The sequence below is a fragment of the Melanotaenia boesemani genome, chromosome 6 (genome assembly GCF_017639745.1).
Source record: "Melanotaenia boesemani isolate fMelBoe1 chromosome 6, fMelBoe1.pri, whole genome shotgun sequence".
Classification (NCBI taxonomy): domain Eukaryota; kingdom Metazoa; phylum Chordata; class Actinopteri; order Atheriniformes; family Melanotaeniidae; genus Melanotaenia; species Melanotaenia boesemani.
This window is the reverse complement of record NC_055687.1, coordinates 6,599,082-6,623,944: the sequence shown is the minus strand read 5'-3', so window position 1 is coordinate 6,623,944 and position 24,863 is coordinate 6,599,082. Positions and strand designations below refer to the sequence as shown.

At 39.0% G+C, this 24,863-nt stretch overlaps 1 protein-coding gene across 10 annotated transcripts in view; it reads left to right on the top strand.

Annotated features, from left to right (window-relative positions):
- syngap1b (synaptic Ras GTPase activating protein 1b) overlaps positions 1–24,863 on the top strand; it is a 207,054-nt gene that overhangs the window by 137,978 nt on the left and 44,213 nt on the right. For all 10 annotated transcript variants that reach the window (XR_006010703.1, XM_041987630.1, XM_041987629.1 and 7 more), the window contains 11 exons: positions 3,051–3,172; positions 9,521–9,674; positions 10,010–10,108; positions 14,464–14,703; positions 15,544–15,879; positions 15,994–16,138; positions 19,478–19,622; positions 19,727–19,963; positions 20,742–20,943; positions 21,198–21,400; positions 24,444–24,642. Coding sequence is in view for 9 of the 10 variants with exons in the window: in XM_041987630.1 (XP_041843564.1) it covers positions 3,051–3,172; positions 9,521–9,674; positions 10,010–10,108; positions 14,464–14,703; positions 15,544–15,879; positions 15,994–16,138; positions 19,478–19,622; positions 19,727–19,963; positions 20,742–20,943; positions 21,198–21,400; positions 24,444–24,642 (2,082 nt within the window). In the remaining variant the exon portion in view is untranslated. The remainder of the gene's footprint in view (positions 1–3,050; positions 3,173–9,520; positions 9,675–10,009; positions 10,109–14,463; positions 14,704–15,543; positions 15,880–15,993; positions 16,139–19,477; positions 19,623–19,726; positions 19,964–20,741; positions 20,944–21,197; positions 21,401–24,443; positions 24,643–24,863) is intronic.

Below are 24,863 nucleotides of genomic sequence, written 5' to 3'. Positions count from 1 at the left end.
CGCCAGCGGAGAAGTGCTGCCTCTGAGGTTCCTTAATGATTTTTCCAACCTGGCCTTTTTCCTGAAAATGCACCTATATTGGTTCTCTGTTCATGCCAGCTCTGTTCTAGTGATGAAGGGAAATGAGGAAACATGCAAAGCAGTATATGGGGCCCGATGCAAACAAGCAGCTATAACTAAAAGGATTAATGTGTACAAATAACAGGAAAAAGTGTACTGCTTTAAAAGAAATGTGGAAGTGTAGAACAGCTTAAATTTTGTTGATTGATGAAAAAGCTAACCAAGGTGTTCCTACACAAGTTTGTTTGTTTGTTTGTTTGTTTTATGGGGCTCAGATACCAAAACCTGAACCAGCAGCAGATTGATGGTGAATGCCAGTGAAACCTAGATTGATACTCCGGCTCCTTTCTTTCTTTCTTTCTTTCTTTCTTTCTTTCTTTCTTTCTTTCTTTCTTTCTTTCTTTCTTTCTTTCTTTCATATGTCTACTTTTTGAGACTTAAAGTGTCAGACGGAGCTGCTAATCAAATCAGATTTAGTCATGCTGGCTATTAACTTGGAACCAGCAGATGGAGCCAAGCCTTTAGTCATATCCTCAAGACAGGCTTCAAAGCCATTTGACTCATGCCACATGACAAGGTGTTATTTCCCTCCAGTCACTCTCCCACTGAATAATGTCGTTATGTGATAGGTATACAAATGAGTGCTCTTGATGCACCTAAAACCTGGTTGGGTGAAACTTGTATAAGTGGAAGACAAGTAGGGAAAACAGGATTTTCATGCTCATTTTCAAACACTTTAAATCAACTTTCTTAGCTCATTTCTTAAGATTCAGACCATGAAAACAGGTTGGGAATTTGACATTTGTGGTCTACAAAAAACATTTAAAATGTTAAATGTTTGAGAAAATATTTTTTTTCTAAGACGTAGGCAAACAAGAAGTGAAACTGCCCACCCAGGCTCATTCTTGGCAAGGAGGTGCTATCTGGCTACTTTTTTTTATATGACCAGCAATTTAATCCTTAAATATATTTCATTTACGGCCTATTAATATCAGAAAGAATTTCCTTGCAACATTGCTTAAAATAATTCACAGATTAATTCAGCTATTTGACTGTCAGCTGAAAAAAGTTAACTCTTTTCTACAATAGTTTTTCTTTCCAACACATTTTCAGCTAAATGGCCCATTATATTCAATCATTAATATTTAAACTTGCCATTTTTTAAAACAACTTGAAGAACTAGAAAAGAAAACTACAGTTACTTTTCTGTAATTTTCTCACTGGCTGGACGCTGCAGTAAAATCTGACCAGACCATGCAGTTAATCATGTTTCCAGCCTGATCTCTAGAGGACGAAATGGTCCTACAATTTACATGATTTACATACAATCCATTAAAAAAAAAAAACAGGTTGACTTTTGAGTTTTCTTTGTTGGAAAATATTTTCTGCTCGAAAATTCACAAGAAATAATAATTAATATTAATATTGATTTCCAATGTTGACTTTTTAATTTCCTGCATTGTTAGTGATTCAACTGCTGCAACTGTTTACTAGAACTATCAATATGTTGCATAAAGCACTGTGTAAAAGTCTTGAGCCACCCCTCATTTCTTTATATTTTTGCTTCCAATGAACCACATTTTTCCTGCAGTATTGTAAAAGTAATTTAATGTAATAGTTCTCCAGACTTTCTGAAAGTTTTTCTTTCAACATTGAATGCTGTTTCACTCATCCTCAGTTTAGTCTTTGTTCACCGTTTTCAGAGGAATATGGTTAGTCTAACCATTTAATGCTGACTTATGAATCATTTAAGGATTAAAAAGGCTCCTAACTCATGGGATTAATCAGTGTAACAGAAAACTTTCGCAAAGGCTCTTTGTTACTTGCAGGCTGGTATGCAGTGTGTAGGAAACTAGACAAACTGAGGGAAAAGAAGTGTCAGGACTAGAAAACTATCTACAGCAGATGAACAGGATATTAAAATGATTCTGGTTCAGCAAAGACCTGAACCAGGACCTGTGAGATGCATCTGGACCTTCAGTTGATCCATCTACTGTTTGCTAAAGCATCATCAGAAATGATCTTCACAGAAGCATGGATGTCAAGAAGCTATTCTTAAGAAAGACAAACAAGGAGAAAAGGCTGAGGTATGCCGCATGACACAAGAACTGGGCTGAAAATTAGTGTCAGCAGGTCTGATGGAGGGATGGAAGCACCCCCAGAAGCCAGATCTCAACATTATTGACAGAGAACAGAACAAAGAGCAGAAACATCCAACGAAGAGCTTTGAAAAGTCCTTTAAAAGCCTGGAGAACTATTCCTGAAGACTACTTGGAGATCTTACAAGAAATCTTGTCTACGAGAGTTCAGGTTGTGTTGAAGCACAAATGTTGACTTTCAAAGTCATTAGAATTGTGCAAACTTTTTATCTGAAATATTTAATTTATTTTTGCACAAATTTCAATAGATTTGTTTTTTTTTTTTTTTTTTTTGTTCTTTTTCCAACAATATGAAGAAATGAACGGTGGCTTTGTGGCAGCATTGTTTACAATGTTCAGTATCGTGAGATGCTTTTAAGATAAAGCCATGTCTTTTTCATATCAGTGAACAAATCCCTGTCTCATTGTTTTAGATATGTGATTTAATCCTGTAAGGAAGCTCATGCAGGACAAACTGCATCTCTGTGTGAGGCTGTGTGTTACGCTGCTGCCCACCACAGGATCTGCTGCTGCACTGCAGTTCTCTGTGGCAGGTGGACATGTGCAGGAATGAGATTTCTTGTTGATAATAAATGTACTGTGTGCTCTCCCCATCATGTCTTTCATTTTTTGTGTCTCTGTTTGGTTTTGGTATTATTTAAATACATCTTATTCAAACTACACTGACTCTATGTTTATCCCATAAACATCTTGCTTGAACCACCCCGGACTCTTGCATCATCTCCTCACTGCTCAATAACTCATCTGGAATTTCACACCCTGCATGCCCTCCTTTTCTTTCTACCTTTGTCTTTGTCGTCTTTTTCCTCTTTCTTCTCCGCCACACTCCAGAGTTTCCTTAGTAGAAGGTTGAAGGGCTCAATCAAGAGGGCCAAGAGTCAGCCCAAACTGGATCGAACTAGCAGTTTCCGTCACATGATCCTCCCTCGCTTCCGCAGTGCGGACCAAGACAGGTCAGTTCTGTGACATGCTGAGTTGAGTGTTTGGCCAATATGGTGAGTTGTGATTGCTTGTATAGATTTTGTTTGTTTGTTTGTTGTTGTTTTTTGTTTTGTTTTGTTTTTGTTTTTGTTTTTTAAGATGTGACATCACAATTTATTTTTCCATTCACTTTAAAATCCAGGCTTTTTTTTTCTATAATTAAAAGAATTTTGGGTTAAGGATTGATAATAATGTGTTTAATGGCTGTTCAAAGACATGAATTAAAATGTCTTTTGCACATGGGGGAATATGCAGGTTTTATTAGATAACTAATGGCAGATAAACATTATTGACTCTATTATAGGACCTAAAGTATGTTTGCTAGAACTTGAGGAATACAGTTTGGAAATCTTGACTCAGATTCCCAGAATATGGCACTGTTCTACACCACAGTGCTAGAATTGGGTATTTCGCTTTGGATCGCCATCATCTTTATCAACAGTCAGTGTTGCTGTAAGTCCAAGCAAAGCTTTCAGGAAACCTCGTAAGTGTCACCACATGTGATTCAATGGTGAGTCTGTGTGAATTGTAGCTTCAGTTTCCTGTTCTTAGCTGACAGGAGGCACCGTGTGGTCTTCTGCTGCTGTAGCCCATCTGCTTCAAGGCTGGACATGTTGCTTTCAGAGATGCTGTTCTGCAGACCTTGGTTGGAATCAGTGCTTATTTGACTTCCTGTTGTCTTTCTACCATCTCCAGTCTGCCCATTCTCCTCTGACCTCTGACATCAATAAGACATTCTGGTCCAAACAACTGCTGCTCACTAGATATTTCTCTGTGAACCCTAGAAATGGGTGTGTGTAAAAAATCCCAGTAGATCAGCAGTTTCTGAAATACTCAGCCCAACAACCAGGCTACGTTAAGTCACTTAAATCTCATTTCTTCCTCATCCTGTTGCTCAATTTGAGCTTCAGCAAGTGAGTTGTTTCAATGTGATTGGCTAATTAGCTATTTGTGTTAGCATGCAACTGAGCAGGTAGACCTGATAAAGTGGCCAGTAAGTGTAATTTTCTATATATCTATCTCTTTGCATTATTATCTTTTAGAGAAATTCTTGATTATTTTACATTCTCATGTCCAACTGCAGTATCACACACAACTGAAACCATCAGCATCATCACTGTTTTTCTGCCAGGGTGATAAAGAAACATCCCTTCTCTCACCATGGCAACCAGCAGACAGCCATATGGCCGCTGTACAGACCATAATGAGTCTGTGGGAGATTTGCTTAATTATACCTCTTCTGTATCATGTACGTCATAGCTGTGCTAAGATTCTTCAGGCTCAGCAGCACACAAGCTACATGGCTAATTTTGGTGAAAATGACTAGTTAGACTAGTTGTGATTATCATTTTAACCTAAATTAAACAGTTAATATTAAACACTCTATCGGGGCGGCTGTATCTCAGGGGGAACAGTAGTCGTCCACCAACTGGAAAGTTGGTGGATCGATTCCAGGCTTTCCATGACTCCATGCCAAAGTGTCCTTGGGCAAGACACTGAACCCCACGTTGCCTCCTGATGTGTCTGTCGGGGTATGAATGTGTGTGTGGATGGGTGAATGTGACATGTTCTCTGAGCAGTCAACATGACTGGAAAAGGGCTATATAAGTACAGTCCATTTACCATTTTATTGGAAAGGTGTCCACATTATTCTGTTTAGACTATACTGACTTCCATTATCAGTTCATAAAGATCTTTATTGTAATTATGCAAGCATAACAAAATTTTAAGGAGTCTCTCAGGTTAAGCATGCATCAATAAGAGAGTAGAAATATAACAGGCATTCATAAATAAGTAAAAAAAATAAAGATATAAAATATATAAAAGATATAAGAACACCTCTGTATTTACAGGAAATGAGAGAATTCCCAGCATACAGTAATATTTACAGGGTGGATAAAGTGCATCCTAGTGCAAGAATGGAAGTCTGTGTGTTTGTGCGTGTGTGTGTCTGAGAAGGTGTGAATCTTCAGTGTGTGTGGCTATGGAGGGTTGGGTGCATGTGTGTGAGTACTGTGGAGGTGGGGAGCCATCTTTGCAAGCCATGTCTTTTTGTGGTGGTTTTAATGTTTCTGTACCGCTTTACTGATGGTAGCAGTACAAACAGAGCATTGCCCGGATGGGTGGGGTCAGCTGCAATGAGTCTGGCCTTCCTCTGGACGTAGATGGAGTCCAGATCTGGTAGAGAGCGGTCCACAATCCCCTGAGCTATCCTCACCACCTGCGCTAAGTTCCTCTTGTTCTGTGCTGTGAATCTGCCATACCACACCATCACACTGAGACACAGGATTCACTCCATGGTGGCTCTGTAAAAGTTCATGATAAGCTGAGAAGAGAGTCCCATCTGCTTTATCTTCCTAAGAAAGAAGAGCTGTTGTTTGGTCTTCTTCACAAGGTGTGAAGTGTTCACAGTCCAGGAGAGGTCAGAGGAAATGTGGATGGCCAGGAACTTAATACTGTCCACACGCTCCACTGCCTCTCCGTGTAGACTTAAACCCAGAGTGACATCTTCCAGTTTATCTTGTTTAATAAGACCAGTGGCTGGAGATGTTAAGATTAATGTTTTACAAATGTGTTTGATGCATATGATTAAAGAGCTGGAATATTAATTGACTGTCAATGGAAATGTCAATTACTTTCTATCTATCCAGCCTTTATTTTGTCCATCCTCTTTATCTGTCTGTTTCCACTGGACAATCAGAGTGTGCTTATGAAGGAGAGCGCCATAGATGTTAAACCTTTTTTAAGACAGGAATTTGCAAGGTACATTTTCACACTCTCCTCACATTCCTTTGGGAAGATTGTGGATGTTATTATTCTTGCTTGGATTGAGGAGGCAGACGGGACAAAGAAATCAAGACCCTTGTGAAATCAAAGTTGTTTGCCACTGCTCTTGTGGCTGATATCTATTTTCATAGTGACTTGTTTACCCTCAGGGATGCTGGTAAACATCTGCAGTTGTGTTCATTTGTATTCCGTGTTTTTAGGATGTACCTGCTTTCAGCATGGGTTGCATTCATCCACGCACTAACATGCCTCTGAGCTCTCAAACAGGCTGTAAAATCTGCAGTGATATTCATCTTTGCACATAATTTTTCAGTAATAGCTCTCAACACCTGATTTTATCACCCACAACACTTGAACTTCTGAATATTGATTTTTAAACTGCCTTGGTATTACTTTGACACTTTGATTCCCCCAACAGCAGCAGCCTCCACAGATGTCAGTGCAAACATAATAGTTATTCTATAACCCACGGGATCCAGTTGATGCACATAAACGTCCCAGAGCCAGACATCACAGGACCGTTTTTGAGAAATATGTTTTATAAGGTGGTTTTAATCTTGAGACTAGGCATGGTATATCTTAGCTTGTTCTCAAGCAGCTTTTCAATGCGGTTTCAAGGAACCAAGGAAACCAAGGAGCTGATGTGTTTCAAGGAAACGCATCAGCTTAATCAGGTAGCAACTCGCAAGCTGCAGCATAAATATTCCAACACAAAGATAAACACACACCCAGCGTATATAATCACGGCCGTGGGAAAACACATTTTTGAGTTTCAGTTTGATTAAGGAGCTGTTTTACACCTCAGGTCAGCAGGACTGCAGACTGGCAACACCTTAAAAAATCTGAATTAATTTAACACCAGAATGTTTTTAATAGCTATTTTAACTGCACTACAGGCTCAAAAATAATAAAATTATTAACATCTCTCTGAAAAATCTAATCTCTGGAATATCTCAGGAACCTATTGTCTTCAAATATTATTCCTTATGGCTCTGGGATGTTTGATTCCATTGATTTTGCAGGTACATTGACTTTTAATGTAGCTCCACCAATGTAGTCCAAAGAGAAAAAAAGCAAAAAAGAGAAATGTCCAATTAACAGTCAGAGAGACTTTTACACCGATCAGACTTCTTGGGTGAGCCATTAAATCATCCTGTGGTACATCAGGACAAAGTTGTTGATTAGTCTAAGCAATAACTAAAAGTAAAATTTAAGGACTGTCTGTTCATAAAATATGGTATTGTTTGTTACTAATTAGCAAACTGTACTAGAAATCATAAATAAAATAGAGTACAGTCATTAAACCTTTAACTTTTTTTGTGACCATAAGATTTGTCAGCCCCTACATTTAAGAAGGTTTGAGAAACCAAGCCTGAGTACTTGCAGAACAAATTGAACGTGATGAAGCATGAGCTGGAACCTAATGCGCTTCTTGCTAAACGAACAGACACTAGTCACTAACCATTAGCTGCATTAGCCCCTGCTAGCTTTATTAGAGCACCGATAGAGCTCCACGGTATGATGACATATTCAGCCTTTTTTTTTTGTCAAAAACTAAAAAATTAAAACAAAAATTAAAATGTCCAATTTTGAAAACATTTATAGTTTTTGGGAGTTTAAGCTGGACTTTGAAATTATTATATCAGTAATGTTACTGCTTGTGCATGCTAATGTTAGCACTCTGCTAAGCCTAAACAAAGCAGGACAGATTCAGTCTTAATATATGATGAATTTTTCGTTTTTTAAGACCTTCATAGCACATCGATTGTCTAACTGTAATGTTTGCTTCATATTAAGTTCCTAAAAACAGACCAAAAGATTATTTTCATGTTCAGTAGGCTAATCTCTTCTTAGAAAAAATGTAAAACCCATAAAAGATTAAAGTGAAATTTCACCATTCAGTATTTGTTGTCAGACTTGCTCTTGTTTAGTTTGCCGTGTCCTTGTTTCCAGTCTGTCATTGCTGCTGAGTTTCCCTCTCAGGTGTGTGCTTCATCTGTCATGATGTGTAACAAATACTTTGCAAGGGTTGTGTGTTGTCTTTTAATGTTTCCCCACTGCGACCTGGCATAGACCTAATTTTTACCTCCAGCGCTCCTGCTGTCTTCTCAATCCCTCCACGCTTCCCGACCCTCACACATCCTTATCTCCCTCCACTTTCTTTCCTCAGATCCATACTCTCTCTTTCTTCCTCTCAAAAGGATCTACTGTTTACATAACGAACAGAATTTCCACTCTTTCCTTCTCTCATATTTTTCTGACTTCCCCCACTGTTTTCTTCCTCTCCTCTGTATTCCCTTCAATCTGACTCATTCCTTTGGGTCTATTTTTATCACTCCCTCACTCTCTCAGCTCCTCTCTCCTCAGTTCTCTACATGCAATCAGCGCTCTCTTGATGAACGTTATGATTGAATATAGACAAAAGCAGTGTGAGTGCAAGCAGGGGAGAAGCAGAAGCGGAGTCGAGGATATACAGTGTGTTTTCTGCCTTTAGTTTGTTTTTTGTATTTGTTTTGTTTTATCATTTTTGTCCCCCTTTCTTTTTGGTGTGAAGGGGACTTCATCGTACCTGACCAGCACTCCTTGCTCTCTGGTTGGACTCATTATGTCTTCATATGTCTGTAGTCGCTATATAACTGTCAACTGTTTGTGTGCATGCATGTGTGCAACTGAAAGGCAAGCGGGGTGAATGGGCTTTAGTACAACGTTTGTACTTATATAAGTTTCAGGGTTGAGGATGTTATTAAGTATTATTTTGAGATTCTGTTTGTAGAGTTTGAAATGTATGAGAGTAAATGGAGTAGATATATCTAAAATAATAAACATGTATTTAGGTTCATTTTATGGTGAATGGGATCCATTTGATTGTAAGCAACTGCTCAAATAATTTTTTTATTGTTAATTATCCTTTTAAATTATTCTTTATACAATGGTCAAATTGGATTTTACAGGATTTTCTTTAAATATTAGTTAGTGATGCATTCAACACTAAGGCTGTATGTTTTTATATATATAAAGACAAATCCTGTGGTTGTGGAAATGATCTTACTCTCTTGCAGAAGTTTTGAACTATTGGGCTGCATCACTCTGCATAAAACTAAAATTAGGTTAAGAACAGTTTAACCCATCATTAACTTGCCAGCATTCACTTGAACCTTTATTTCTCACCATTTAAACCAGGGAACAAAATTATTTGGCAGCTGAATCCTTTGAGTGCCTCTTTCATGTCAGGCAAGAAAAGGAGATGCATTCAAAGTATGAAATGATTATACACATCACATCCAGTCTGAATAGAGTAATATAGAAGTATTTCGATGACTTGTTGGTTAGCACATGTCAATGTTTCATTTGGCATTGGTTTCATGGTTTCATTTTAGAAAATCCTTCACCAGATTGTACAATTAACATGCAGATAATGTCATGAGGAGCTTCTCTACAGTTTCTTGTGCTAAATCCTAAGCTGCTTTCAATAAAAAGAACCCCTCCTCTCTCATCTCCCTTCACCAACATCTAACAAACTATCGCTCTCCCAGGACCCGTTTGATGCAGAGCTTCAAAGAGTCCCACTCCCATGAGTCCTTGCTGTCTCCCAGCAGCGCTGCCGAGGCGCTGGACCTCACCCTGGACGAGGACGCCATTATCAAACCTGTCCATTCAAGCATCCTGGGACAGGAGTACTGCTTTGAGGTGAGAGCTGAGCTGCATGACAGACAAGCAAAAACAACCTCACACACAAATACAGTGTACAAAACAGTTCATGGCACCAGAAAAAAAAAAAAAAAAAAAAAACTGACAAAAAAAAAAAAAAAAAAGATGTGAACTGAATGTTATTTTTCTTATTAGCCTGTGAAAAGAACACAGCACAGATATTTAAATTAGCTCAGCTTTTCCATCATCTTTTCATTAGTGGAACATGACAGAGGCTGAGAGTGAATGCAAGACATTGTTTTGGCTCCTTAGCTGCAGTCTCCATAGTGACTAATGGCTGTGGTTGTTGAATTTACCATTGGCTATAACCTCAGGTGACTACAGCATCGGGAACCAAGTGCTTTGCGTGTCGCTCAGCTGCAGAGAGAGACAAATGGATCGAGAACCTGCAGAGAGCTGTCAAGCCCAACAAGGTGAGGGGAGAGAAAGGGATGCGGTAGAGGAAGAAAAAAAAGGATGATCCCTCTGTCTGTGTGTCTCTCTCTCTCCTCCCTGTCTCCCGTTGTTGTTTGTTTTCAATAAGAGCGCACCGCTTCATTTCTCTGTGTGAACTCCATCCTTGTGTCTGTGTGTGTCTGTGTTGAGCAATTTAGTAGCTTCTCAGAGCAAATGTTCAAGTCGCACACAGTGATGTTTCAGGGTGGAGGGCCCCCATTGCTGTTTTGAAAAACCACAAATCAGGTAATGTGATTTTAGTGAATTCTACTCAGCAGGTTGATGTTTATCAGCCCAGCATGTCTGTGATGGTTGAAACCAAGTGGTGCTGATGGGACAAGAGGAGTAGAGGAAAACATGAGTCCCGATGCTCAGTGAGCCCCATGTAAGAACTAATTCAAGCAGGATATCCAGGTGATTTTAAACGGATTTAAGACAGATGTTTTGTTACATAAAACCAACTGAAAAAAAACACACTTTCAAGAATACTAAGCAGATGATTGGATAACACATCAGTAGGAGTGTCTACGTAAAGTGTGGTGTAGCAACAACTACAGTGTATGATGCTGATGGTTCCAAACTTTACACAGATAATATCCAGACTGTTACAAGCGATCTAGAGCAACTTGTCCATCTTTCAATATTGAGACAGAAAAAGAGACTGTTTTGCTAAAATTATAACACCTTCAATGTCTCTTTGTTTATTTAAGTGGGGTTTTTGTGAAAAATTGATGAATGATGTTTTTCCAGTCAGAACATTTGCTGTTTGGAGAAGCAGATGCTAATGGGAGGGCTAAGCTAACTGCTAATCAACCCAACAACAGAATAATGAATTTTACTTTATTTGAAGCAACACAAAGAGAAATAAAGTTTAGAATTTTTTTATTATCAAGTGCTTTATTATGTTCTATACTGTATAACTTTTCTGTCAGACAGTTATCAGAAATGTGAATGGACACCCCAGTGTCCACCTCAGGTGATTGACAGGTCACTGGAGGAGGGGGACAGGAAAGTCTTTCCAGACCCTCACGGATCACCAGCATCACTACACAAGTTTGAAGAAAATTTTAATTAGTTTCCTAATTAGTCATACTTTTAAAATATTAACATTTGGCTTCATATTTCTAGAAAAGATGTTGTCCTTGTGCGAGTACAACTACTAATGTTATGTAACCTGATGTTAGCATGAAGCTACGTAGCGGTGCTAATCTAGTTACATGCAAACACTAGATTAGATGTAAGATAATGTGGGGAAACCATGTCATATTTAGTTTTTCAGTGAGTGTATTTAGGGGCTACACATCAATTAAGATTTTCACATTGGAGCTAAAAATAAACTATAAAGATGCTCAAAGAGTACCTCAGTATCCATGTTACTTAGAACTGACTAAGCTAGAGCTACATGATCCAGTTTCATTTTAACAGAAGGGTAGCAAAGTTGCTTGTTGATTTTAAAGTAAACTATGACATGAAAACGTAGGCATATAGCCTGTAACCAGTCTGATTTTTATATAGGAAAATATGAGAATAACAGGAAAAGGGGATATTTCTGACTTTTAAATCAAAAATTAGAGGAAGGACACAGATCAGGCCGAGATAGACCCTAGTCCTACTGTCAGCAGCCGCAATATCTCCCAATCCAGTCTACCACTGCCACCAGACAGTTAACAAAAACTACTAGGATGAGAAGCCATTCATCTCCTTACTACCCCATCAAGTGCCACATACTGCACCCCAAAACAACCAATATAAATTTCTATATTCTGTTTCTACTTTTTTAACTTTTTTACAGGTATTTCCACCCTGTGATCCAGATTACTAATGTAAAGATGTTTAATTTCTAATGTCTCTCTAATGTGTCCACGGTTATCACAGCAGTGTCTGTGAGTGGGTTTGTTAGAGAAAGGAACACAATTATTTCCTTTCTTAGTATATGGTCCCCCGATAAAGGTTTAGCTCCGACATTGTCTCGGTACTACATGTTCTCAACTAAAGAACATCTGTGTTGAAACACAGTGCACAATGCATGTAAAACAGTCCCTGAAACAGCTTTAGCTCAAACCTCTAGTCAGGGTTATCCAAATCCGGTCCTCAGAGACCAAATCCCTGCAGGTTTTAGATCCTGCTCCAACACACCTAAATGAAATTAGTTGAACTGTATGTTCCTAAGTTCTTTACAAACCTTTTAATGACCTAGTCATTTAAGCCAGGTGAGTGTAACCCTGATGTAGAGACGTGAGCTGTTTTAGATGCCAAAAATTCATTCTCCTGCTCTGCCCATTCTAAGCAGCAGCTAGCAAATTTTTCCTATTTAAAAACTAAAAAACAAACAAAAAAAAACTTTCCCTACATCTCCAAACTGAGAGCGCAGTGACCAGCATCTACTATAAGTAGTTCATGAACGTATTGTAAGTACTGTACTTTACACAACCCTATTGCAAACAAATAGAAATATCCCTTAAATATGAGTGAACTCTAAGTCTTATGAATCAAACCAAATTATTATTCAGCTCATCACACTATCATGAACGTGCTAATGTGTCAAGAGGTTTGCAGATCATAGAATATTATTTGGCTTATTCTGTCCAGGAAGACTGATGCCCTAATGTGTGTGCATAAAGAAAACAGTATTTTAGTTTGAATTCTCCTAAATAAGAACAGACATATATGTGTGTGTTTGTCATCTAATTTCTGTCATCTAAAATCTTACAATCTTAACAGTTTACAGACTGAATCGAACAATTTAACCCACATTTGTGTATTATGGAGTTGGAGGAACTGGTGCCAAAGTTAAGGCACCAGTTCTTGTGAGCTCTTGTTTGAAAAGAGAAAAGAGGATGACAGTGAGACTTAGTGGACCTATAGTGTGTCAATGACATCTATCTGTGTTGATGAGATGCCATTATTTTTTTCAGCACTGTTGTGCAATTCAGGAATGATTTTTCCCAGTGCATCTCTAAATTTTAAGGATTTGATTTCCATCCTCTTAGATGAATTTCAGCTAATTATTATTAATTATTTCAGCTAATCTCAGCCCTTCATTTTGTCTCACCAATATCTTGATTTTCACTCAGATTTCACAGTTTGGTAAACTTTTACTCTCCTCACGTTTATCATTAAAGGTGAGCAGGAATTCAGGACATGCTTTGATAGCAACCAGAAACTGAAGAGATATTAAGCCTGTCTGAGATAAAGCGCCATGTAAGCTGGATCCCTCGTCCAGATGCTCATGCCGTGGGGGTCCTGGCTGAGTCATGAAGCTCCAAGGATTCCTCTGTGTTGCTGTCTCTAAAATCCCTTTCCCTCCCCTACCTCTTAACAACACACACCATGCATCTCAGACCAGATGCACCAGCAGAGATAAGACTTACCACAAAGACAAGGATTATCATTATTCTTCTTAACTTTCCAGGCCCTTTAAGCCCCTCTTTGAGCCTTACACCTTTCTTCCTGGAGCAACCACTCCACCGTGATTCAGTGTGTTATTAGTCTTCTGATAATAAAATTGAGATAGGACAGATATAACACGATGTTGAGGCGGAGAACTCGAGCCCATGCTGGTGCTGCTGCACTATATGCGCTCTGGCAAACTGAGCCACCAGCTGCCCAGCGCATTCAAACTCAGAGGTTTGGAATTAATTATGCCTTATGCTTGGCACCTGTTATCATGGAGCATACAAACAATAAACTTTAGTAGAAGATCTCAATGGTTCTCACACATTTGGGATTTGGTATTAGAATTTAAATAGTCTAAAGGAAATAATGACATTTCAGCCCAAATTAAATGAGTCAGCCTGAGTTGACTGAAACATCACTTTCCAATCACCATGGCGCTCTCTTCTGCTGCGGGAGATGCCAAATATAACTTGGGCTTTGTGATCATGATTAGGAAGTGTTAGGAAGTGTAGCTGTCTGCAGAAACATTGCCATCATTGTTTGCCCTTTTCTTTACTGCACATGTGCATTGTGTGCTTTGTGGGGGGTTTTTGTGTTGAAGTGGATTACTCTTTTCATTTTCTGTCATCTTTCTTTTGTGTGCATGTCGTGCTGTTTTCTGTCTCTGTGTTCACATTGAGAGTTGAGAGCAACTCATCAACCGCAGTACTATCCACAGTAGCCAACCCACCATGTCACTGGCTATTTATTTCCTGTCATTTACTCTGTTCGCCTGCAGGCTGACCTGCTGTCGCCCTTTATTCACACCAACTTTGCTTCCACGTCTTTAAAATTTTTATTTCAGTTTCTTTATGTTTCGCCGTCTATCTGTAAAGCCTTATAATTCTGCTTATTAGATGCATTTGACTTTGAGTGACCCAGCTTCTTCTTTACACAGGACAACAGCCGGAGGGTGGATAATGTGCTCAAACTGTGGATCATAGAGGCCCGGGAACTTCCAGCTAAGAAACGCTACTACTGCGAGCTTTGTCTGGACGACATGCTGTACGCCCGCACCACCAGCAAGCCCCGCACAGACACCGTTTTCTGGGGCGAGCACTTCGAATTTAATAACCTGCCAGCCGTCCGAAATCTACGCCTTCATCTATACAAGGAGACAGACAAGAAGAGACGCAAGGTGACAGAGAGCTTAGCAGGGTGGCATGAATGTCTAAAAGAGGCTGAGTTGCTTTTAGAATAGTTAAAATATATCTTTTAGAAACCTGTTGTTAAAACCAGAGTTTTTATCTAAAATTATTTGTCAGTTTCTTATTGGATTATTTATTAACATTTTGAAAAACTCATCAGTTTTCTCAATATTACAGATATTTAATCAAATACCAGAGTAGGAATGGGTGTTTCAGTCAGAAATACTGTTGATGACAGTATAATCAGTTTCTTTGGTCTCATACTGATGTTTTTTCTTAATGGGACTATAAACTCAATAAATTCCATCAAATCTCAACAAGACTGATGGGAACATGTCTTCAGATATCTTCTTTGAGTCGAGGTCTGCCATTTGCTCGTCCCATCTTTGTCTGGTGACAAACCTAGACAACAACTACTGTTTTGTGGTTAGCCATGGTCAACCATGCAACTGTTTGTAGCCATGGTTGACATATTTTATGTTAGTTTTTCCTGTTAGAGGTTGTATTTTGTTATTGTATTTGACTCTCCATGTTTCTGACATTCGGATTCTGTTACATTTGAATGTCAAACGTTTTGCACCATAGCCTAGAAACGGTGAAGTTGGCCAACATCTTGGTAAATTCATGCCACCTTAAGATAGTATTAACACAATACTACCAGGTACTGGTGTGTTCTTACAGTTAAAGGATTTCAAAAATTAAAAAAATCATCACGTACCTGTAGTCCAGACAAAGTCTTTGAAATAAACTTCTTTCAAGTTATATCTGTCAGATACAGTTTTCACAACTGAAAAGAAAATGGTTCCCTGTCTTTTTCTATGTCCTTGAAGGAAAAGAGTACATATTTAGGACTTGTAAGCATCCCCATCTCAAGCATCACTGGTCGTCAGTTTGTGGAGCAGTGGTACCCCGTCATCCAGCCCAGCGTGCTTACAAAGGGAGCTGGTGTTGGAGGAGGGAAGATCATCAATGCATCGCTACGCCTCAAATCCCGCTTCCAAACCATGAACATCCTGCCCATGGAGCTATACAAGGAGTTTGCAGAGTATGTCACCAACAATTACCGCACCTTGTGTGCTGTGTTGGAGCCCGTGCTAAGTGTCAAAAGCAAAGAGGAAGTGGCCTGTGCTTTGGTGCATATACTGCAGAGCACAGGGAAGGCTAAGGTACTGGACACTGATCCCTCTACTTGACATATACACATGTGCAGTTCTTTAAAAACTCATTCAAAACAGAGCTTTGTGATACATGTGTAGTAATACGGTTCTCCCTTCCTGCAGGACTTCCTGTCAGACATGGCGATGTGTGAGGTAGACCGATTCATCGACCGAGAACACCTTATATTCAGAGAGAACACTCTGGCCACCAAAGCCATAGAAGAGTACCTCAAACTGATTGGACATAAGTACCTCAAGGATGCTATAGGTGAGCCACTTTGTATATGTCTGACTTTTATACAGGGCTTAAAGTATTTTGGCACTGTGCTGGATCTCCGGTGTGTAGAGTTTTTGTGGCCAAACAAAAAAAAACATTTTAATAATTGATGAGTACATAAATGGGATCCAGAGATCCAGATGTAGCCTAGACCCATGCTAGACCAGCTTTTGATTTGTGAAATATACAAAGGGCGATTCCACTACAGTTTTAGGAACTTTGACCACTTTACACCAGATCCTGCTGAAAAATACAAGACTACAGATATTAAAATCTGTACTGAATTATTCTACAGCGCTTTTAGATTAATTAACACACAGCTGCTGATTTGTAAAAACTTTAATTAATTTATTGAAATGTAAAAAAAGGCTAATTTTATTTATTTATGTATTGTTTGCATCTAGACCACATCAGACCAGGGATCAGTTCCAAACAGCCCCAAATGCTAAGTCAAAGGCAGAACCCTCATTACAGACTACAAACGCTGTGCGACTGGCATTCAATGAACTTAGCAATGACATCGTGTTTGATGCAGGCAGACGAGATGAGGACTTACTGAAGAGAAACACCGATTCCAAACACCATGTCAATGCTTAGAAACTTTCCAGAGCTGACAGATAGAAAAATGACGCTTTACTGGTGTGTGTGTGTTCAGGTGTTCCCTAGTTTCTTACTAACATTAGCACTTCTATTCCATCGCTGTTTATTCCTAGTCTGAGTCCTTATTAGAGGAAAAGCATGACCTGTAGGACAGACTGTCCCACAGAAGACTCCTGCTGCTGCATCTTAACCAGATTAGTTTGTTTTGCCTGAAGATCTACAGCATATATTTGACTCATTTGGCATTTACATTGTCCGAATTTGTTTTGGTTTAATTACAACGTCCCCCAGCGTCACTTTGATCAACCCATTCTATGCTGCGGATTGGTCAATTAGTAAACTTAGATGGAAGCAGCAGTCGCACTGCGGAATTTTTCTAAATTTCTAAATTTGCTACAGATTTTTCATTGATTATCTTTGCTTAAAGGACTGTCACAGTGGTGTTTTTTTTTTTTTTTAACCCTTCTCAGTTTTTCGATATAGGGCTGCATATTTTAGCCAAGATCAATATGCTGTTTACCAGTTTCTTTCAGCATGCCACATAGTTATTACTTTAAAAGATTGTTCTGGTGAAGAGATTGTATTTCAAACTTTTCTTAACAGTCACACCATCTTTTAGTATAGCTGTGTGGAGTTTGATGATAGATTAGATTACAGCACGAGTCTGATGCCTATGCATTCAAAAAGCTGATATTCTAAAAAACAAAAAAATTAAAAAATCCATAAAATATAAAAAGAAGCAAGAGGTTTTATTCACAAGCTTGGTCATATTAATGATTATTTATGTAAGTTTTTAGTGGAGAAAGACCAGGAGTTGGACCCAAAGACAGGGTCAGGTGGATCAGGTGGACTGCGAAACCTGGATTTAACAAATTAAAAACCCTAAACTAACTAATCAAAAGCAAAACTAAGACAACTGACTGACTGAGAACATTTTAACAAGCAATCAACTGGTAAAGAACAAAAGAAACCAAGCAGATATACTGGGAATTAATGTCCAGTGAGGTGAGCAGGATATAAGCTGAACTATATACACAAGAAGATAGACCCACTAACATCAAACAGGAAGTAAGAATATAAATTAAACCAGAAGAAGGAATCTTACAGCACAAGCACATGAGGAAATAACAAAACTACAAACAGTTTCCAACAAAAACTAAACCAAACAGAATGAGAAGGAATTACACGTCAGTGTGAATAGACACTTTCATTTATAACGGTAAACAGTAATGTTATCTAGATAATATTTAACACCCCCATTGTATGAGACCAAATTATCTATTGAAAAAGTTAAATAGTGAATTAATAATTGAAAAAATAGAAACACAACAACAAAACCATAAAAAACAGTAGAATAATATGAATTAAAATAAATATTTCAAAACATTTTAAAACCTGTGAAGTTGATCAAAGTGAGGATGACTGTGTAGAGTCGGCTGGAGTGTTCTTTGCTTCCCGTTTTGGGTTAACAGTTTGTGCGTTTAATGCTGTTGTGCTCAGTGATATGAAGGATGCTGGTAAGAGTACAGAAGGAGGGACAGCTGTGAGAACCGAGATGCTAAAACCTGCAGATCCTTTTTAAAATGTATTAAAAGTTGAGAATACCAACACATAAATCAGTGCCTTTGAATCTGAGGAGAAAGTTAGATTTCAGCTTTTCTTGCTGGTCATGTTAACATGTAATAAATTATTGCATTAAACGATGTTGAAGACCCCCCAATGCTAACAGATCAGCTGATTGGGCTGTGTTTTATTCACCTACATGTTAGACTGGAAAAACTTTGACAGCATGAGTGGAAAAGGGTGATCAGTCCCTGTGTGAGAACTGGTGCTTCAGTGTAAATCAGTGCAAGTTAACGTCAATGCACAATTGATTTAGAGAAGACATCATTTCTGCCTCTGTGACTTCATGCAATGAATAATGAGGAGAATTTACCCAAGCATGCTTTATACACAGATATTTGACCTCTGAATTCAGCCCACTAAAGTCATCACGCTTACTAGAGGCTCCCAGAGCAGTGGGCAGCTGTAGGTGCAGCATCCATGGAGCACTACGTGGATTAGGTGCCTTGCTCAGGCGTGAATAGTGCTTCTCGTTTTAGCTGGATCGTCTGGTCGCTAAGAGCTCCTCTTGCCTAATGGTCCAGATAATGTAATTATTAGATTATTTCTTACGACTCGAAGTAGTAGTGTCACAGTAATAAATGACTATTCAATTGTAAACAAATGGAAAAATTGAAGAAGCTGCATCCACCTTGTTGACCTTGTTGCAGAGTGTCAATAAGTCTAGAAATAAGTACAGTTTTTTATTTATTTATTTATTTATTTTAGTCTGTTTTTTTTGCTACAATTCCATAAACAAGGAAAGACATTAACCCACACAACAACCAATATGATTGATCCACACAGATTTTTTAGTTTCCTGTAAATGTGCTACTGTTTTACATTTTACATGCGCAAATTAAAATTTTTGCTACTCATGTGGCGTGAAAGCAAATCAGCAATTATATATGACTGTAAACAGGAGTAAAATTCAGGTGTGTTTTTCTAGTAAAATTCATTACATTGACATTTAAATCACACTCAGGGATGAGTTGCAAGTTTGAGAAACAGCTTTTGATCAAAGATAGATTCATTTTGTATAACTTTTAATGACTAATAGTGTTGATTTTTGCACTAACCCTGACATCAGTAACAACTAACTTGTTACTAATGAAATGTCTCTTACAGGAGAGTTCATAAGGGCCTTGTATGAGTCAGAGGAAAATTGTGAAGTGGACCCTATGAGAATACCCCCCTCTGTGCTGCCAGACCACCAAGCCAATCTGCGAATGTGCTGTGAATTGGCACTCTGCAAAATTGTTAATTCTCATTGGTGAGCTGTTAGTAACTTGAAAATAAATTTGACAATTGCTTTAATACAGAGTACATTTCTGGTTAGCTGTTTTTTATACTGAAATGTATTTTGTGTCTTCACAGCGTGTTCCCTCGGGAGCTGAAGGAAGTTTTTGCTTCGTGGAGAGTGCGCTGTGCTGAAAGGGGTCGGGAAGATATCGCAGACCGTCTCATCAGTGGTTCTCTTTTCCTGCGCTTCCTTTGTCCTGCCATCATGTCCCCATCGCTTTTCAACCTCACCCAGGAGTATCCCGACGAGCAGACGTCACGCACGCTCACCCTCATCGCTAAAGTAGTGCAAAACCTGGCGAACTTCTCCAAGTCAGTGCAGCTTGATTTGATTTGTGGCAGTTATCAGCCAATGACTTTATGTTTGACTAGATAATGTGCTCAATAAAGACCTATCTTAATTCTTTCATCCTTAATATGGAAAAGCCAGCATTTTCTTGGGTAAAACAAGTTATAATAACAGTTTTATTTAGTGTTGATGTTTAAATATCCTAAACCAGAGGAAGGTGTCTCTGGTCCTTAACAGTCTTCAGGTTTTAGATGTTTCCCTGTTTCAACACAACTGATTTAAAAGAATGAGTCACTGAACAAAACTTGATTAGCTGAAGGATTCATTTAACTGGAATCAGATGTGTTGAAACAGGGAAACATCTAAAACCTGCAGGACACTGGCCCAAGAGGTCCAGAGCTGGTGATCCCTGAGCAACTTGGTGTAAACTTAATCAGAAGGGCTCCCTTAACTCTGCGTAGTGAGTAATGAGCAATCTGAACATAGCCTCAGTCATCAGACGAAAGCGGATCGTTTAGAGAACCTAATTTCTCCTAAGTGTTTTGCACTGTTTACTCTCAGTGCAACTGTCAATACAACTATGACTTTAACAGCACTAACAAATGAAAACCAAAAGTTATTTTCTGCTGACTCACAGACATACACAATATTTGGCTTTTAGCCATTGATGGTGCAAACAGGAGGTGTTTATGTAGAAATAAATGTTCCACTTAAGCTACAGTCAAGTAATTTTATTCTCTGGTAAAGATTCATTTTCTTTTTTTTATTTATACACCTCCTCCTTTCCTTTTCCACCTGCAGGTTTGGCAGTAAAGAGGAGTACATGTGTTTCATGAATGAGTTTTTAGAGATGGAGTGGGGTTCCATGCAACAGTTCTTGTACGAGATCTCCAACCTGGACAGTGTCAGCAATGCAGGTGGCTTTGAGGGATACATCGACCTGGGCAGGGAGCTGTCTATACTGCACAGTCTCCTGTGGGAGGTCATGGCTCAGCTCAGCAAGGTAAAAACAAAATAGTTCAGTATAAATCACACACTACTAGGTGTCCCTAAAACTCCCAGAAAACTTGAGTTCAGCATCATCTGTGGTACAACTGAGACATGCAGTGTTCTTTTGCATTTATGTTCATTTAGCCTAGTTTCTTGTTTACTTGTCAAATGCTATTTTAATGAAGCACTTACACTCGATCCCATAAAAATTATGGATTTAATCAATCTGCATCAAAAACAACCCACTTCTTTTTCTTCTACCCACAGGATGCCGTCATCAAACTGGGTCCTTTGCCCCGCCTCCTGAATGACATCAGCATGGCCTTGCGTAACCCACACCTCCAGAGACAGCCGAGCCATCAGACGGACAGAATGCAGGACAGACAGTCGGACAGGCTGCTTTCACGGCCAAGCTTCAACCGCGGCATCTCGTCAGAGTTTCAGAATCTCATGATGAGGGATCTTAACAGGTAGGGACGTCTGTGTTTAGGGTTGTTGATTGACAGCTACAAATGATCCCACTGTTAAATGCTGAAAATATGATTCTTCTTTTCTATTTCTTTTTTCTTTTTGCAATAATGACTTAAAATATTGAGATCTTGTACTTGTTATTGTGTCATGGTCAGCTCATGGACCATAGCAAATAAGAGAAAACACTATTTCCATAGAACATATTTTATTCCCCAGTTGAATGGGACTCTTTACCAAACCAAATAAAAGACAATAAAAACAAAAGGCCAGGCCCTAAATGTTAGATGGACTGAGCCCCACCCTGGAAAGGGTGGACCTTTTATGGCACATGGAGACCCTGGCCAGCTGTGTTCAATCTGCCATCAACACCAAGACCTGCAACACAATATCAAAGCAAATATCACAAATAAACATAGCAAGACCCACAGAGGCCCATGAAGTCTGGGCCGTCACAATTGTTCTAGACTTACTAGACATTGACCGAGTGGTTCTCATCCATCATCTTACTGACATTTTTCTGGTTGGGACAACTTATGTGTGAGCGAATTCCACAAACATTTCCTAACTAAAACCCTCACATCTAGATGCCACCAGATCTGGCTGCACTTCTTCCCTGCTTCCATTTATTTGCTCAAGTTGGCCACAGCCACTATAGATGCTGCCTCCCCTTTTCCCCTATGCATTCAGAATTTATGAATCTACCAGATACACCACAGCATATTTCAGAAACATCACAGAAGCATCATTTGCCCCACACCTCCTAAAAGGCACACACTTGGGGTCAGGTGCATTAAACGAAACATACATACAAAGAGCAAATGATTGTTTATAACATAGGAGTGAGATGAGAAAATGGTAGCCACACACTTGTACTAGTTTTTAGGCAGTTTTAGTTGAGATGTCAAAATGAATAAAAGCAATGAAAAGCCAACTGAATAGTGATTTTTTTTTTTTTCTATATTTTGTTTCATATCATTAGCTTTTCTAATATACTCCTATTTAATTGTACATGCGATGAATAACTGTGGACGGGATTCAGATGTGTGTAATGGCTATGGAAAACCTTGCAAATGAGTTTTAAGAAAGGAAGTATTAAGAGATGTACTTAGGGATCAATATAATTTTCTGGCACAAAGCTGACACGTGTTGCTTTCTTGTAAATAATCTAAACATTTTTGTTATCGCCTCTTCACAGTCCCTTCCTCTGAACTACCAGAGTTGATCTTCAGCATTTTTTATTCTGGTCATGATCCCAAAACTTATGCTGATGCTTCTTCTTTACTGTTGCTTTCATTGTCATCTCTGCCTAGTTTGGGTGCAGAGTATGTTTCTATATCCAAATGATCAATGATCTGACACAGAAGATCTTAAGCTTAATACAGCAGTTAAATTAATTTAGACATTTTATTTTTTTATTTTTATTTTTTTACATCATTTATGTTTTTTACAGTTTAGTTTACTATAAACAATGACTCCTAAGAATTTGGCTTCAACTGTGTCTGTCTTTACTTAAAGGGGCAGTGCACCCAAAAAACCTTTTTTTTTTTTTTTGAGCTCTAAACAACACAATATTACTTAATTGTGATGAAAACCACCTATAATATTGATAAAATTAGTATTTTTTTAAACGTATTTTAAAAACAGAATTTTGTGGGTAGAAATGGCTCATAACTTCCTCTACAGGGTAAAACTAGGTTATGATGTAGATATTCTATTCTTTCACAGAGTTTCTGATGAAATATTCCTGCAATGTGATGGATTTGTGCTTTTTAGGGGTGTAAAAGTAACACCAGACTTTATTCCTTTCCTGCTGATCCTCATCTGGTGACAGACAGCAACAGCAACTTACAGCAGCACTTCCTGCAGCTGCCACAACCTGCGGCGAGTCTCCACAGCTTTCCAGAACTGCTGGAGCTGCAGACAGGCCAGCGCAACAGCGCTAACGGCTCAGACTGATACGGTTCAGGTCCACCTTGTTCATGTGTAGCTGAGCAGATTCAGGAGGGGAAAAGTCTTTCACCTCATATACTGCTCTTTGGTTTAGATGCTTTGTGAATTTCACTTTGCATCTTGCCAGTGAGCCGAGCTGCTGTCTGTCAATCATTTCTGCCTGTGTATCCTGACACTTTCCGCCCCCTGATCACACCTCCCACCCCAACCCTTGCAGTTTCAGGCATTTTTCAAATTCGGCAGTGGGTGGTTATGCAAAACATAGGGTGTGTAGTTACACTTTAACTTTAAAAAAAGCACTAACCAAGCCAGAAATCTGTGTGTATTCTTAGAATTAGACCTAAATATCAACAACTACATTAAGTCAGTTACACAGCCAGCTATTTCCTCAAAAGTATTTTTAAAAATCAAAGGGCTAATTTTGCTGTGTGATTAGAAAAATTGCCTCAGGTATTTATTTTCAGCAGACTGTATTATTGTAACAGCTTATTTACAGGTCGGCTGCAAAAATCAATCCAAAAGCTGGAGCTGAATCACTGCTCAACTCCCCAGACAGCAGATCCCATCACTCCAGCTCTGAGACCGTCCACCTGCCCACCTGCTTCCTGACCAGCAAAGAACTGATTTTACAATACTACTGTTGATTTATAAAGCATTAAATGGTCTAGTATGGGGCTAGGTAAGTTTGGGTCTAGAGAACCACAGTCCTACAAGTTTTCAACACACCTGTTTCAAATGAATGAGCCACTGAGCAGAACTTGATAAGTTGTTGGTTCCATTTAATTTGAATCAGGTGCCTTAAAGCAGAGAAACATCTAAAACCTGCAGGACTGAACTTGCCTACCCGTGGTCTAGTACCGTAATACATTTCAGATCTTCTGGACCCACCTCATATCACCATCAGCTCTTGTAAACGTTTGCTTTCAGTCCCCAGAATTTGGACTAATCAAAGAAAAGATGCATTTAGATTTTATGCGCTTTTTTTGTGTAATTTAATTTACCCTCATTTTCCTAATTTTTTAGTACAGAATTTCATTACTGAACAGTGTCTACCCTCAGCTACAGCTGGCTTTACTTCTTGCTGTTCTCCAGCTCTGTAGATATCACTCGTTTGCCTTCCCCCACCTCCACCGGAGGGGTCATGCCATCCCGCTCTCAGATGAGTTTTCAGGACCGCGACCATCCTCATCGAGCCTCCAAAGAGATGTTCTACGTATCACGTCCTCCCCTGGCCCGCTCCAGTCCAGCATACTGCACGAGCAGTTCGGACATCACAGAACCAGACCCTAAGGTGAGTTTTGTCACACTGAACTGGGGAATCATCATCCCATCCACTAGTTTAATCCTACCCAGAGTGAGGTTAGTATGACATGCATGGTAGTCATACTTTTGGAATCTGCCATTGTGTTGTTGAGGCTCTAGTTTATCATGGCATCTGCTTTTTTTTCAATGATTCACCTCGCTACTCATCCTAGCGGTATTTCCTGGGAAATACTTTCAGGCATTTCGATA